Below are 13,302 nucleotides of genomic sequence, written 5' to 3'. Positions count from 1 at the left end.
CTGTCCTGCTCCAGGCCGCCAGGAATGCCTGGAATCTGGCTGGAAGTGGGGACAAGGACACCCAAGACACATAAACAGAAGGGCAGCGACAGGAGGAGGTGGCAAAGACTCCAGAAAGCAAGAGCATAGCTGTAAAACAGGCAGCAGGGATGGAGGGGAAAACAGCTAACTTCCACCTGACAGAAGCCAGTCAGACAGGCACAGCAAAAACCAGAATACACTCAAATATATTTGCTAGAAAGTGTTCTTCAGTACATCTATCTCCCTCTGAAGAAAGTCTTGCACATAGGCTGAAAGCAAGTATCTCAAACAAAGTCTTCTTGCTTTAAAGAATACTGTGCTGCTAAGTAATACAGGGTTAATTGCTACAGCAGTGATTTCAAATTCTCTATTAAGGGCCCAGAAAATATTCACGTGAATTTTGAATATCTAACAGTCATTTTTACTATTCCAAATTCCCAGAGGAAGAGTCCATGAATAAGGCACACTCCTCAGGAGTCTAATTTACCAAAAGCCTCTTACCTCTGCCATACATAGAAAAGCACATCTGTTAAAAGAGACAAACATTGTCAGTCAAGCACAAAATTGAACTTCTAAAGACAGCCTGAAAGATAAATCCTGTTCCTTTCTGCAGTTCAGCAGATTGATGGCACATAAAAACCCACTTCAGTTTCATCCTCTCCAAAATTAAGAAAACAATTACATTCTGGGCTCATAAAAAAGAAATAAATGCATGGCTTTTCTCTCTTCCCCAGCTCAGGAGGGGCTGGGAACCACGACTACAGGAGCATTACACTCCTTTATCTCTGCTACCTGCATGTCAAACAGGCAGACAGCCTCAGTCTTCCTCTCTCCCAGGATGTCTCACTGACATCACTGCCTAGACTAAAGCTGCTGAATTTCTAACTGCAGGCTCTAACAAGGAGGGCAGGAAATAGGGGAAGAAGGAATGCCTGAGAAGTTAACACATCCAAGGTATCCTCAGCAAAACACCTCTCTGGTCAGTAAACATCTGCTCACTGATGCATTTGGGGTTTGTATCTACAGAACACAGCTCATGTGCTGTCTCTGTACTTTAGTTGCTTTTTTCTTCCCTGCTGCAAGTTTAACTGCTTGTAGCTTCCACTGACACAAAACAGTCTCAAGATGTTTGCCACAGCTTGCCTTTCACTTACAAACCCGTGGGAACATCAGCAGCTATACAAACCATGAAACCACTGCTTTTTTATGATCACCAGCCCTTTAGACACTCTTCACTCCTCTGTTCCACCACGTAATGTGCAACTCTCACTGAAACCCTTTGAGGTGTTGTTGTTGCCACTACAACCCTTCCTCTCCTTGCTCACCCACAAACCTCAGGAGCTGAGCTATGTATGTAAATAAATGCACATGCCCTTCACAGAAAAAAAATTCCTCCACATTAACTACATGAATACATCCTCTGATCTGAGTAACCAGCAGCCACATATAAAGACCCACAAAATTAAAACCATTTCATACACAGTTACAAGTCAGAGTTCATTCCACCTGAGTTTCTACTTGACTGATGACATAAATCCATAACTGTGTCCATGAGAGCAATTAGCACTGAACAGCACCATTGACCAAATGCAATAAATCCACTACAGCTCACTCTAAGAGGCCATGACAGAAACTGGAGAGGAACAAACCTGCAGAGACCTCACCCAATACAGTTAAAAGCAGAGGCCACTGCTAAACCAGAGGGCTATTAGCACTGCACTTAGCAGGAAGAGCTTAAAATTATATTTGCAGAGGTCTTGAAATTCAAAATTAATTAAAAAGGCTTGTGTTGAACACAATGATGGAGGATCAGCTACTTGAGGGATTCCATCGTGCCTGGAGAGGGAGGATGTGTCTAATTCCCAGTGGGTCTGAAAGAGAAGGGAACTCTAGGGAACCAACTCCAAGCCAAAGACTACTGCAGAACTCAGGAGAGAGCAGAAACTTGAGCCAGAACCTTGGAGTCATCACAGGGCAGCAAGCTGCAGACTACCTGCAGCCTAAACCAAGCAGTGCAGACCTGGGTGAAAGGCTTTGGGTTAAAAATTACCCGTGGTCAGTGGGTCTCCACACGGTGTCCCCGAGTGCTACAGAATGAAACATTGCCAAAAAAAGGCAAATGGGAAACAGAGGAACTGAGCACTGCAAAGATGCACCGGATTTTTCAACAAAACAAGGAAAGGGCAACATCAGAGGAGCAAAAATATCCGGAAGGAGCCTCAAAGACAATGTCAGGAGACCAATACATGCCAGGTTTTAAGGCAGCCAGCATGCAAAGGAGGGTGGGTATTGACCCTTGACTGGAAGGAACTTGGAGTACAAAACACTGTTCTTGGGAAAAAAATATAGGTATTTTCTGAAGGCAAGACTTTTTCTTTGTTTTCTAGGAAGAAGGAAATTAAAACCATGAAAAGATTTTGCTTCAGGCAGGTCAGCACTTGCAAACAGATGTTATTAACAGTTTGGGAACAGTACCCACCAGAACAGTTTGTCCTGAACCAGTTCTTGTAACCTAGTTTTAATGTAAGCTTTGCTTTTGAGGGAAGGCTCTTCACTGGCCCCCAGCTCAGTGTGCTTGAATAGTATTTTCTAGCCATTAAATCCGCCCTAGAATAGTAAAGAATAAAAACTCACAGAAATTGAAGGAAGCACAAAGACTTTCAACTCTTGTCAGGGTAATGGGGCACTGAACCAACTCAGGGCTGCTCTCATAAAGCTGCACTGCTTTACCTTAGCTCAACACTTTATTTCATTCTTTTGGTAACCATAAGAACAGTTTTTTGTGCTGGCCATGGCACCTTGCTCACTCAGTGCCAAGTTCTAGTACACAAAACCCAACACCAAATCACCCCTGCTGCAATTCTTACACTACACGGGAGGAGTAGAAAGATCTCTTCTCTTCTCTTCTCTTCTCTTCTCTTCTCTTCTCTTCTCTTCTCTTCTCTTCTCTTCTCTTCTCTTCTCTTCTCTTCTCTTCTCTTCTCTTCTCTTCTCTTCTCTTCTCTTCTCTTCTCTTCTCTTCTCTTCTCTTCTCTTCTCTTCTCTTCTCTTAGCTCTAGTCTCCTGGGACTATTTTTTCTCTCCCATCTTTACCCTGTTTTCATCATTCCAGTGTTTTTCTGCTGCATCCCTGACACACAAAGATGTGAAGAGCCTTCTTGAACCACATTGTTCCCATTGTTTTAGGTAGAAAGGTCTTCAAAAATTATGGAAATTAAACTTTTTACAGCTCATGGAAGATTCTCAACAAGAGGTTTTAGAAAAGAGCTGGTAAAGGATGAGATCACCAGGTACTGGGCCAATAACCCACCCTGAATGCTACAGGCATCTCAACATGCATTACAATGAAATTACTGCTGTACAAAAGAGACCATACAAAAACAAACCTAATTAAAAGCACAAGAAAGCAGCATATTGAAATCACTTAAATTACTATGAAATACTTCAGGGCCCTCTAGTGGTTTAATCTCTGGTACAAGAGAAAAAAAATCCATGAAGAATTGTTTTTAAAACAAGCCTACTGAGGTTTATTGCGATAATGTGTTCTATTTTTGTCACTATCATGTAATTAAGGTCATTTGGGCTGGAAAGCTGCCTCGCAAATTACCAGAAAGATGAAAAAACTACGAACTAATCCCTGTTCACAAAATAAGCTAATGGGTAGCATTTTTTGTCTTCATAAAAACGAGAAGTCACTCATTAACATTCTCAACTGGGCACAACCAAAAAAACACAAAGAAAAAGAGAAAAAAAAATCACAACCACTCTCCCAAATTCGCTCCAGAATGACTGTTTCATTCAAAATTGAAATGTCAAGCTCTAAACTAACTGTCTACAGCCCAAAACTGCATGGTTAAAAAGAAAAAAGTGAGAAACTGAAATTTTCCCCAAAAAATAGCATCTGAAAGATTTCATCCCCTCTGTTCAGAAGACTCCTTCATCCTTCATCTATCACCCTAAAGATTATATTCTACTCTGGCTTTACTACAAACCAAAACTGACAGAGAAAACAGCTAACAAATTTCCTCTTGCAGTATGCCAGGAGAACTCAAAGCAGAGGGGTGATCAGTCAATATTTCCAGGTCTGTACACCCAAGATGGTGTAACAGGACAAAGAGGATGAAATACCACTTGCAAAGGTTTTCTACACCTATCTACATTGATAAAAAAGGAATGCTCGTGTTTAAATTTTAGAGACCTCAAAACTATGACAAACAGGGAAAAAAAGCCATGTAACACCTCTTTGAGATCTGAAAGGTAAGTGCATGAGCTTGGAAATTATTCCAGCAGATCAGGAATGTAGTGGCAGGACCATGACAATGACAAGTGCACAAATCTTTCAGAAGCCATGAACTTCAGTCTAAGTACAACTCAGGAGCAAGTCCCCAGAGCTCAGTGAGATTTGGGAAGTTCTGAGCCCAGCAGCAGACTGCAGCCACTGTGGAAAGGCCAGGACAGAATTACACATCCATACCTGCTCCTGGAGCTCAGCTCCACCAGAGGCTCTGGGAAAGAGAACCCCAGCCAACAAACCCCCCCAGAGAACTCACCTCATGGAGGTTATACTGTGGATGAGCTTTTCAGATTGATCTGACAGCCTGGATGGAAGAATTATTTCAACTGGCTGCAGGCGCAGAACCCGACTCTCCAGCTCCGAGCGGGAAGCGCCGTCCCGAAAACTGTCAAAAATTACTTCTCCTGTGGTTGGCTGGACTGCCTGCCAAAAATATATATATATATACACATAAATCCACTCAACATTCACATTTTCAGGGACTGCTGCAGTGGCTCAAACTGCTAACCAGAAAGAAAATCTATGGGTAGAATTATGCAGCACCCTCATGCACAGTGGAAGTGGCAGGTCGAAAAACCTCAGTGTGCTTTTTTTCAAACCCATGACACAACAATAACTTCAAAACACCAACACAACTTTGCCTCGGTAAGTGGCAACAATACCTTACAAACGTAAATGTGACCTTGTTGTTACCAGCCCATCACTGTTCAATTTTTAATGGCAGACAAATCTATTAACTGAAGTCTATGAAATGCACATGTAATTTGAACTGGAATTTGAACACTTGCTTTTGTTGTTCTCTCCCAGCAGCAGTATGACATTCAAACAGAGACATAATCAAGATACTTTTAAATTAATTCATTACCAGCTGACTGGGCTTCACTTATCACTGTGTTTTGCTGGTTAAACAGGACTGGGTTGAATCTTCACCATAAACGACAATATAAATCTGAGGTGTAAGTGGCAAAAAATCCTAAGTCTCTTCCTCTAAAGAATAGTATTTTGTAGAGGAAAAAAGAGCTCACAAGCTTTAAAATATTGTCCCTAAAAACGTTTAAATGTTGGTATTTGTAAAGCATCTGAACTAATGACTTCCCTAATGTATTTGGTTAAAATACTAATATGTTTTCAAGTGAAACAGCAGCAAAACCAGTTTGATAAATGCTAAACTATCAACTCCCTATCTTTTCTGTAGTTTTCAAATACAAAGCCATCACAGTTCACATATAGATATCTTACCTAAAGCGCCTCTATTAAAAAAAAAAATAATCAATTCCTACTCCCCCGCAAAATAAAATCTGAAAGACAGAACAGTCATGAATTTAACAAGGTAGCCACCCACCTCCCCAGGAAAAACAAACAAACAAACAAACAAACAAAACAACAACAACAACAAAAAACCACAACAAAACAACCCCACGCAGACCCTAAAATACTGACTCCTGAGAAACTAACTTACCATAATGCCTGCAACAATGTCACCTTTCTTCCTGTCTTTGAGGCTGTCTCCATTTTCACAGATGCAGAGGAGATAGTTATCAGGGACATCTGCTGTTACCTCTTCAACATCTACAGAATCACCCAGCTTCAACAAAGGGTTCACATGTAACAAATGTTGAAAAAAATAGCAGATTTGGGTGGACTGGTCACAGGTCTTTGCAGACCTGAGTCTTGTACTCTCAGACATTAATCTAACAATCTCTTTAGCTCCTGGTATCTAGTCAAGTTTGTTTCAGAAATTAAATTTAAAACATGAAGTAGATAAGACAGGATAAAGGAAAACAAAAAATGGAAGAAAAGAAATTAAATTCACTGGTTAAAAGATGTTTCTTTCTCATTTTAACATTTTCTAGGCAAGACCTGGAGGACACTGCAGGTTTGGTAAGCCCACTCCATGACTTCAGAAAGCAACTACAGTCAACACAACAAACCTACAGCCCTGAGGAGATTAAATTGTTTGTCAAGACAGCAAGGTGTTTTACCACAACAATAAAATCAAAGGAACTTTCTCTCCTGCTGCCACTCTTATGTCAGCCACTAGCTGCTTATGTTCTGTCCTGTTGATAACACTAGAATCAAGGCTTCCCAAAGCTTAGTCTGAAACCAAGTTTATTTGAAAAGGATATCTTCTCCAATAAGTGTAGACTTAGTGTAGAGGGCAGTCAGCTTACGGCTGAAGAGAGAGCTTTTATTTTCTCCAGCAGCTTTCAGTGCTGCAGTTTCCATCTGCTTTATTACTCCAACCTACAGGCAGACAAACAAAGAAACAAAGTTAGACCTCTAGTAATAAATTATTATTTTAATTATTCTATATATCCTGGTAATATTTCAAGATGTGCAAACAACAAATGCATAATTCAAGCTGGAATACATCATCAGCAGAAAGGGCTCTCACATCAATCCCACTAATGAGATTATAAGGCACTGCTCATCCTGACCCTTTCCCCACTCCTGACTGCCCTCTCAACTTCTGTACCTGTGCTTCTCATCCTATTTTGAAACAATTTAGCTGGACATCACTGCTTATTAGAGAATGGTTGTTTGCATCCAATTTACAATCAACAAGCCCTTTTCTTAGAAAAGGAAGCAGAAAAAGAGGTTATCACCAGAAAGCCATAGAATTACAGGGATCTAGAACAGGAAGGAACAGAGAAAAAAAAAAGGGGCTGGGATAAGAAAAACAAGGATATGATGAATAATAAAACAGAGAGAGCATATGTACATTGCTCCTTATTAAATGCTTATTAAAAACTTGATACAGAAACACTGACAAAAACAGTTGTTCTGGAACTGTTCCTGAAAAAATGAAGACACTTCTCTGAATCTGCTAATGGCTCACGACACCGCCAGCACCGAGGAGCTGAAACAAAGGGAAGCTGGCCATTTCTACTGCATGAACCAGTGATAACGAGCTGCCCACTTCTGAGCCGTGGTACAAGCAGTGCAAGTTCTCCCAGAGCTGGTGTGTACTCAATTAGCAGGAGTCAGGGGTAACCTTGTGTCCCTTGGCGACGAGGCGGCGCACGTGGACGAAGAGCCGGTGGCTGGGGATGCTGGCAGTCATGAAGTTGTGATCCAGGTGACAGTAAATGTTCAGCTCTTTGGCTGCAATCTGCAACAGGAGCCAGCCAACGGGTCACAGAGTAATTTAAGAAGGTAAGGAGCTTATCTCTATGACGACAGTGATGCACAGCTGCAATTAAAAGCTCGGTGGCAGAGGGAAAACATTCCAGGAGAAAAGCCTGGAGGGGCCCCTGCACCTTCCTGTCCCAGCACTGCCATAAACAGGGGATTCACTATCACAGGCTGCAGGTGTCAGGTTTTAAGGTTGCACCTTGATCTTTACCACTGTGAGGTAAACCACCCACACTGCACACACACAGGGTCTGAAACACGGCTCAGCAAAAGGTCAAATGATTTTCACGCCACCGAAAACGCAGCAGGAATGGAAGCATTTAGTTTGTGGTCATAAAGATGGGATTAACCTGGCCAATCAACTAAAATACTGAAAAATCAATATTGAACAGCACTGGAAACTAAATGCTTAATAAAAAAGAGTAACAACACTTACTGAAATGTGACATTATCATGTGTGATTTGTATTGTCTTTTTGCCCCTCACTGACCAGAGAATGTGGTGTTAGGCAGGACCTGCAGGCAAACACTGACCCATCTATCTGAACAGCATATTTCTATTTCTGGACTCAAAGTACACCAGCAAACGAGCAGACAAATTACACAGCACAAATATAATGGGGAAAATGAATTCCCAGTAACCAGGCAACATTTCTCACTGGTCTCAAGTGTGGAAATAACACCAAACAAAGGTTGGTAGCAACGACTTTAGGACAGATCATAAGGAAAAGCATTATGAAACATTTATGAACCATCACTTTAAAATTATGTTTGCTACATAGTCCTTTCCAGTTCCTATAGGTCTGCCATGTGCAGGTGCCACATCCAGGCTTGCATTCAGGATGCTCTCTGCATCAGGCTACACCTGATATATTCACCTTTTTTAACACCACTTGCCCCACTGCCTTTCAATCTCAAAGATTCCCAATGTCATACATTACAGTTCTGTATTAGATATACAATACAGTACAGTTCTGAGCCAGATATACAATTCACCTCCGAAACTTTTTCAACTTTAACTCTGACAAAAAGTTATTCTAGGAACTCACCTTAAATTCTCAAAGTACAAGATTGCAAGCACTGCCATGTGATTACACAATAATAAATGCCATTTTGGCAAAAAAATATCTGCATAACAGCTAGTTTCGAATTTCAGCATCCTGATATCAAGCAACAAAACAAAACACCCCTTAAAACTTATGCCCCCAAAGAAGTCTCCCTCCTAGAACTGGACAGAGACCTACGATGACACCAGCATAATGCAAGTGTCTTTCCATAATTACCAAAATTACCTCTGCATCTTGTCCAAAGAACCGGTATTTGTATCCACATTCCACACACAAAACAGCGTCTTTGTACTTTCTCTTCATTTCTATGAATTGGAGCTCTAGTGGAGTGTAAATGCTTCTGGTTCTTTTATTAAGATTTATATCTGAAGAGTTCTGAGAATTTTCATAGGACTTAAGAGGTGCAGAAAACTGACTAAGATTACATTGTAACTCCTCCTGAAAATAAAAGATGGAAAAGTGTAATTAAGAATCATCAAACAAATCAATTGCCCCCTCCTTGGTTTGCCCTGACTGCAGAGCTAAAGATTGTTCTTGCATTGAAGAGCCCCCAACTGCAGCACAGCTACTGAAGCAGGATATACAGAATACAATATATTTGCCATGAAAAGGAATCAAAAAGTTATGAAAGCCAAAGTTAGTTAGTCCTCAGACAGCTGAGGGGAAATCAGAACCCTATTGCATCATAAACTCTCACAGCACAGAAAATGCAGGCTGCAAAGACTGGGCCGTCTAAACTGGCCATATATTGAAATAAGGATGAATTACTGCTGCAGTTTACAGGTGAGAAACTCCAGCACAGAGTCATTAATGATGTTACAAAAATCCACAGTAAATCAAAAAATAAACCAAGCTGAGTCTCAGTTCCCTGTCTCAGCCACCAAAACTGTACTTCTACTCCAGTCTGCACTTCCTCTGCAAGATCAGCAAACCTCTTAGAATAACTTAAACACAGAAAATCTACACCAGTTTCTAAACCTTAAATGTGCAAGGCTTTGAGCCCACTCTGCCTGCAGTTTACCATTTACAATGACATTATGTAGCCTATTCTTGCTGAGCAGCTTCAGCTCTACCACTCTGTGTTGCTCTGTATGGATAGCAGAGTGATGGGTTCAGAAGTGCAGAGAAAAACACTGAAAAGTGCTTCCCATCCAGCACAGTTCCTCCTCATTTATATCACAAAGTCAAGAACAGGTAATAGTGGTTAAAAAAAATACAAGGACAACACCATCCAGAATTTTGTAAAGCATATGACTATTGAAAACACAATTGATTGGGTTGTGCAGTAAATTCTGTATCTGCAAATAAATCCTATAAACTTCCATTTCTACCAAGGGCCCCATTCAGATTACAAGAAACAAAGTGAACAGACTGTTAAGCAGCAATGGTAATTCAGAAAAAAAAGAAAACAAAACACAGAGATGGCTTAAATCTTATACTTTGGGTCATGGGAATGTACAAAGAGTGCAGTCAGAGAACAACTGGGGAAAAACAGGACTTAGCTGTAACTGCAAAATCCCCACAACTGCACACCATTATTAAGAGAACCCAGCCCAGGTCAAATAAAACTGCACTGCACCCAGAACCTGGGTGGCCTCAGGAGCTCAGATGTCTGTGCTGCAAAACCCTCAGCCCACAGCCTTTGCTCCAAGGTCTGTGCCAGGCAAACAGGATGACCTTGTCTCGTTTTACAGGAAATTGTCGTGGCAAAGCACATGAAATAAGGGCATGAAACAAGGCAAAGGGAGAAAAAACAAACACCAGAGTTGACTGGTGGAGATGGTCAGAAGGCACCAGCTGGAGGAAGGTTACCAAGTGAAAAGCAAGACACAAAGAGAGCTAAAAGGACCCTCTCCAAGGAAGGCAGGCCAGCCTTGGAATCAGCTTTCTGACCACATCTTCATAACCCCCATGCCTTACCACAGCAGAATTCTCTTGCCACAAGCAGCTCCCTCCAGCATCCGGGCCCAACATTCACACAAAGCAGGCACCCCCAGGAGAAGGTGACAGGCCTCAGGCAGGGAAGGGTAAAATCAGCTTTTCATACAGGCTCCTTCCCTCAAAAAGCCAGCTGTAGAACTCCATCAAAGAGCAGCTACACAGCAAGCCATGAGATGCATTCTAGGACCTGAACACACCCAAAATATGAGCAGGCTGACCCCCAAACCCCCCAACCAACTAATGTTACCTGGCCCTATAAGTAATGGGGAAGCAAAATACTATTGCCCCATTCAAGGCCCTTGACTTGCACCATACAAATCACAATTACAATTTTTCATGTGAGCTACTTCTATCTTCTGCAGATGAAAAAGCAGTGATACCTTTACTAGTTAGATTTACCAGGAACTAGATTAAGCCACATCTCAGTGACAACCCTACACACTATTTTTGCAAAGAAAGCCTGTTAGAAGTTTGAGAGTCCACGTCAAAACTGGTGGAACTGAAAGCAAGCTGAGCGAAGTGGCACTCTGAACATGTGTTTTAGGGTGTTACAGCTTCCCTCACAGGCACAAGGGACACTGACAGGGCTGATGTCCAACGGTATCACTGAGGAGCCAGAAGAGCTACCCTGCTCACCATGGCAGGAGCTTCAGGGAAACATCTGCACACAAACACAGGTCTGTGGGATTCTGCTGCACCATCCCACATCAGAGCACAGCAGGAACCTTGTGCCAAAGCCTGCTGCTTTAATTCCTAACAAGCAACCTCCACACACCACAGGGCCAAAGCTCTGCATACCTTCTGTGTGACCTTTGGGCCAGGGTCCCAAGATGGATTTTTCAATTCTGAGCTCCTCCCAGTAACAGTGGGACATTTCTCCAAACTCAGAGATTCCTTCTCCTGAAAGCCATCCTCCCGGGCTCTGGTACACTGCTGGTTTGAATCACTGCAGAATTCTCTCAGCCTGTCCAGAGTTTGCAAACAGACACGGGGCTTTTCACACTTCTGAGGTTCTTCTGCAGTGAAAATCCACAATAAAAACAAGTTAGCAGCTTATTTTCTAAAAGAGAATGTATGTTAGAAGAGCATCAGTAAGCAGAGAACACAACCATTTTGCTCCATGTCTCTCTTCCCTATGTTCCCTCTCCTCTCCCACTGCAGTGTTTCTGCCAGCCTGACAGAATCATGCACTTAAACAGCTTGGTTAACTTCCCTGGAAAACCAGTATTCCTCACTTGTGTGCTTCTTCCTGTGTGGGAAGAGATGCATCATTACCTTTTGGACTGACAACTGCACAGCCATAAAGTTAGCTAAGAATACTGGGAATCAAGCAGATTTTCTTTTAGTACATTTTTTAAAGCAGGCAATATCGTGAGGGTGTCCTAGTGAAACTCCAAAGCATCACACCAACAAATGGAGTATCCTTCCCACTTTGAAACTGAAGAGGCTAATTCCTTCTATTGAAATTTAATGAACTTTATATCCCCCACTGGTTTTTATAGCAGCATTAACTTATTAAATTCTCTGTTCAAAGCCAGATGGAACTCAACGCATTTCTGAGGCAAGCTGACAATGAAAAACTTATTTACTGGCTGCCAGTACTTGAAAGTTTGCTAACAGTCAACTCACTTTTTTCATGAGTCCTTGGTGGGTTACAGATCTCTTCCAGAGTGATCTGTCGTGCCTTGGCCTTCTTTTCACAGGGTTCATTGCTTTCAGCAGATGTGCTCCTTTTGGTGCCAAATTCAGAACCCTGAAACGTAAATTAAACCAATAAGTTCAGTTACCTTTTCTGTTTGCTGTTCTCTGAAACATAAGAATGCAACCACCAACTTCATAAGAAGTTAATGCAAAATAATCCAACCTCCCATCCCTGGTATTGTTCAAGACCAGGTTGGAGGAGCTTGGAGCATCCTGCTCCTTAGCTGTCTTTTGAAACATGCAGTTTGAACACTATGTAAACAGAAAATTCACCATTTTTTCATCACTGATCTTCTGCAAGAAGCTTGACTAGATATGAAGAGGAGCTTGTAAGTCCAACAAAACATAAACAGCTTGCACAGAAGCACACAGCTTCAGGTGCTTTCAGCAGTTTGCATCCACATTTCATATCAGAACCTCAGCTGGTTTTACCAGGGAATTTCAATTTCTTTAAAACCAAACAGGAACTCCAGCCTCTCCAACCAAACCCAAAACCACCACATAAGCACAGCCCACATGAGTAGCAGTTTTCAAGACCACTGTTAAATACCACCAAATTAAGACTAAGTAGGAAGTATTTTCTACAACGGCAGAAAGTTGTAATCACACCTTTCAAAATACATTTGGACCAAAGGCAATCAAAATAGCTGACTTGAGTCACAGGCAGAAAAAGCAAACGCCCTTCCAGGGTCCGAAGGGGCTGGGAACAGTAACTACAGGGAGACTGGTAAATACAAACTGAGAATGAACTCTGCTGAGACACAGCCACTTCTTCCCAGCGGTGGCACAGGGAGGATCTGCACCACTGCAGGCTCTTTTGGCCTTGCACTACCACACTCAGAGCTCCAGTCACTTGGGCTCCAGCACCTGGGACAGGAGCATAGCTCAGTGCCTGCCAGAGCTGCCCAAAAATGGGACTCATTCCTCAGTGTGCCCCAGGGCCACAGTGACACCCTGCAGAGAGACCCTGGGTGCCCACCAGTGCTGGGCAGGTCTGGGTGCTCGGGGTGCTCGGCACACCCCGCTGCCCTTTCCCTGCCATGATTTTCACTCTGTGCACAAAGGCAGAGCTGGTCCCTGTGTTCAGCGCTCAGGGATTGCCCTGCAGCTCTGGGAGCCCAGCCCGGCTGTGCCCGGCCCGGGG

General features: G+C 42.4%; 1 protein-coding gene across 3 annotated transcripts in view; it reads right to left on the bottom strand.

The window, feature by feature from the left end:
- Window positions 1–13,302, bottom strand: part of MSH3 (mutS homolog 3) — an 87,934-nt gene that overhangs the window by 73,115 nt on the left and 1,517 nt on the right. For 2 of the 3 annotated variants that reach the window (XM_088156291.1, XM_014889948.2), the window contains exons 2-8: window positions 12,087–12,210; window positions 11,256–11,473; window positions 8,742–8,954; window positions 7,311–7,427; window positions 6,442–6,559; window positions 5,775–5,920; window positions 4,572–4,738 (exon numbers count right to left, since the gene is read on the bottom strand). In XM_088156291.1, the coding sequence (XP_088012417.1) occupies window positions 4,572–4,738; window positions 5,775–5,920; window positions 6,442–6,559; window positions 7,311–7,427; window positions 8,742–8,954; window positions 11,256–11,473; window positions 12,087–12,210 (1,103 nt within the window). The remainder of the gene's footprint in view (window positions 1–4,571; window positions 4,739–5,774; window positions 5,921–6,441; window positions 6,560–7,310; window positions 7,428–8,741; window positions 8,955–11,255; window positions 11,474–12,086; window positions 12,211–13,302) is intronic. The other variant, XM_088156290.1, reaches the window with a different exon arrangement.

Source organism: Sturnus vulgaris, chromosome Z (genome assembly GCF_052056855.1).
Source record: "Sturnus vulgaris isolate bStuVul1 chromosome Z, bStuVul1.hap1, whole genome shotgun sequence".
NCBI classification, from domain to species: Eukaryota; Metazoa; Chordata; class Aves; order Passeriformes; family Sturnidae; genus Sturnus; species Sturnus vulgaris.
The sequence above is the reverse complement of the archived record's forward strand: the minus strand, read 5'-3'. Positions and strand labels throughout refer to the sequence as shown.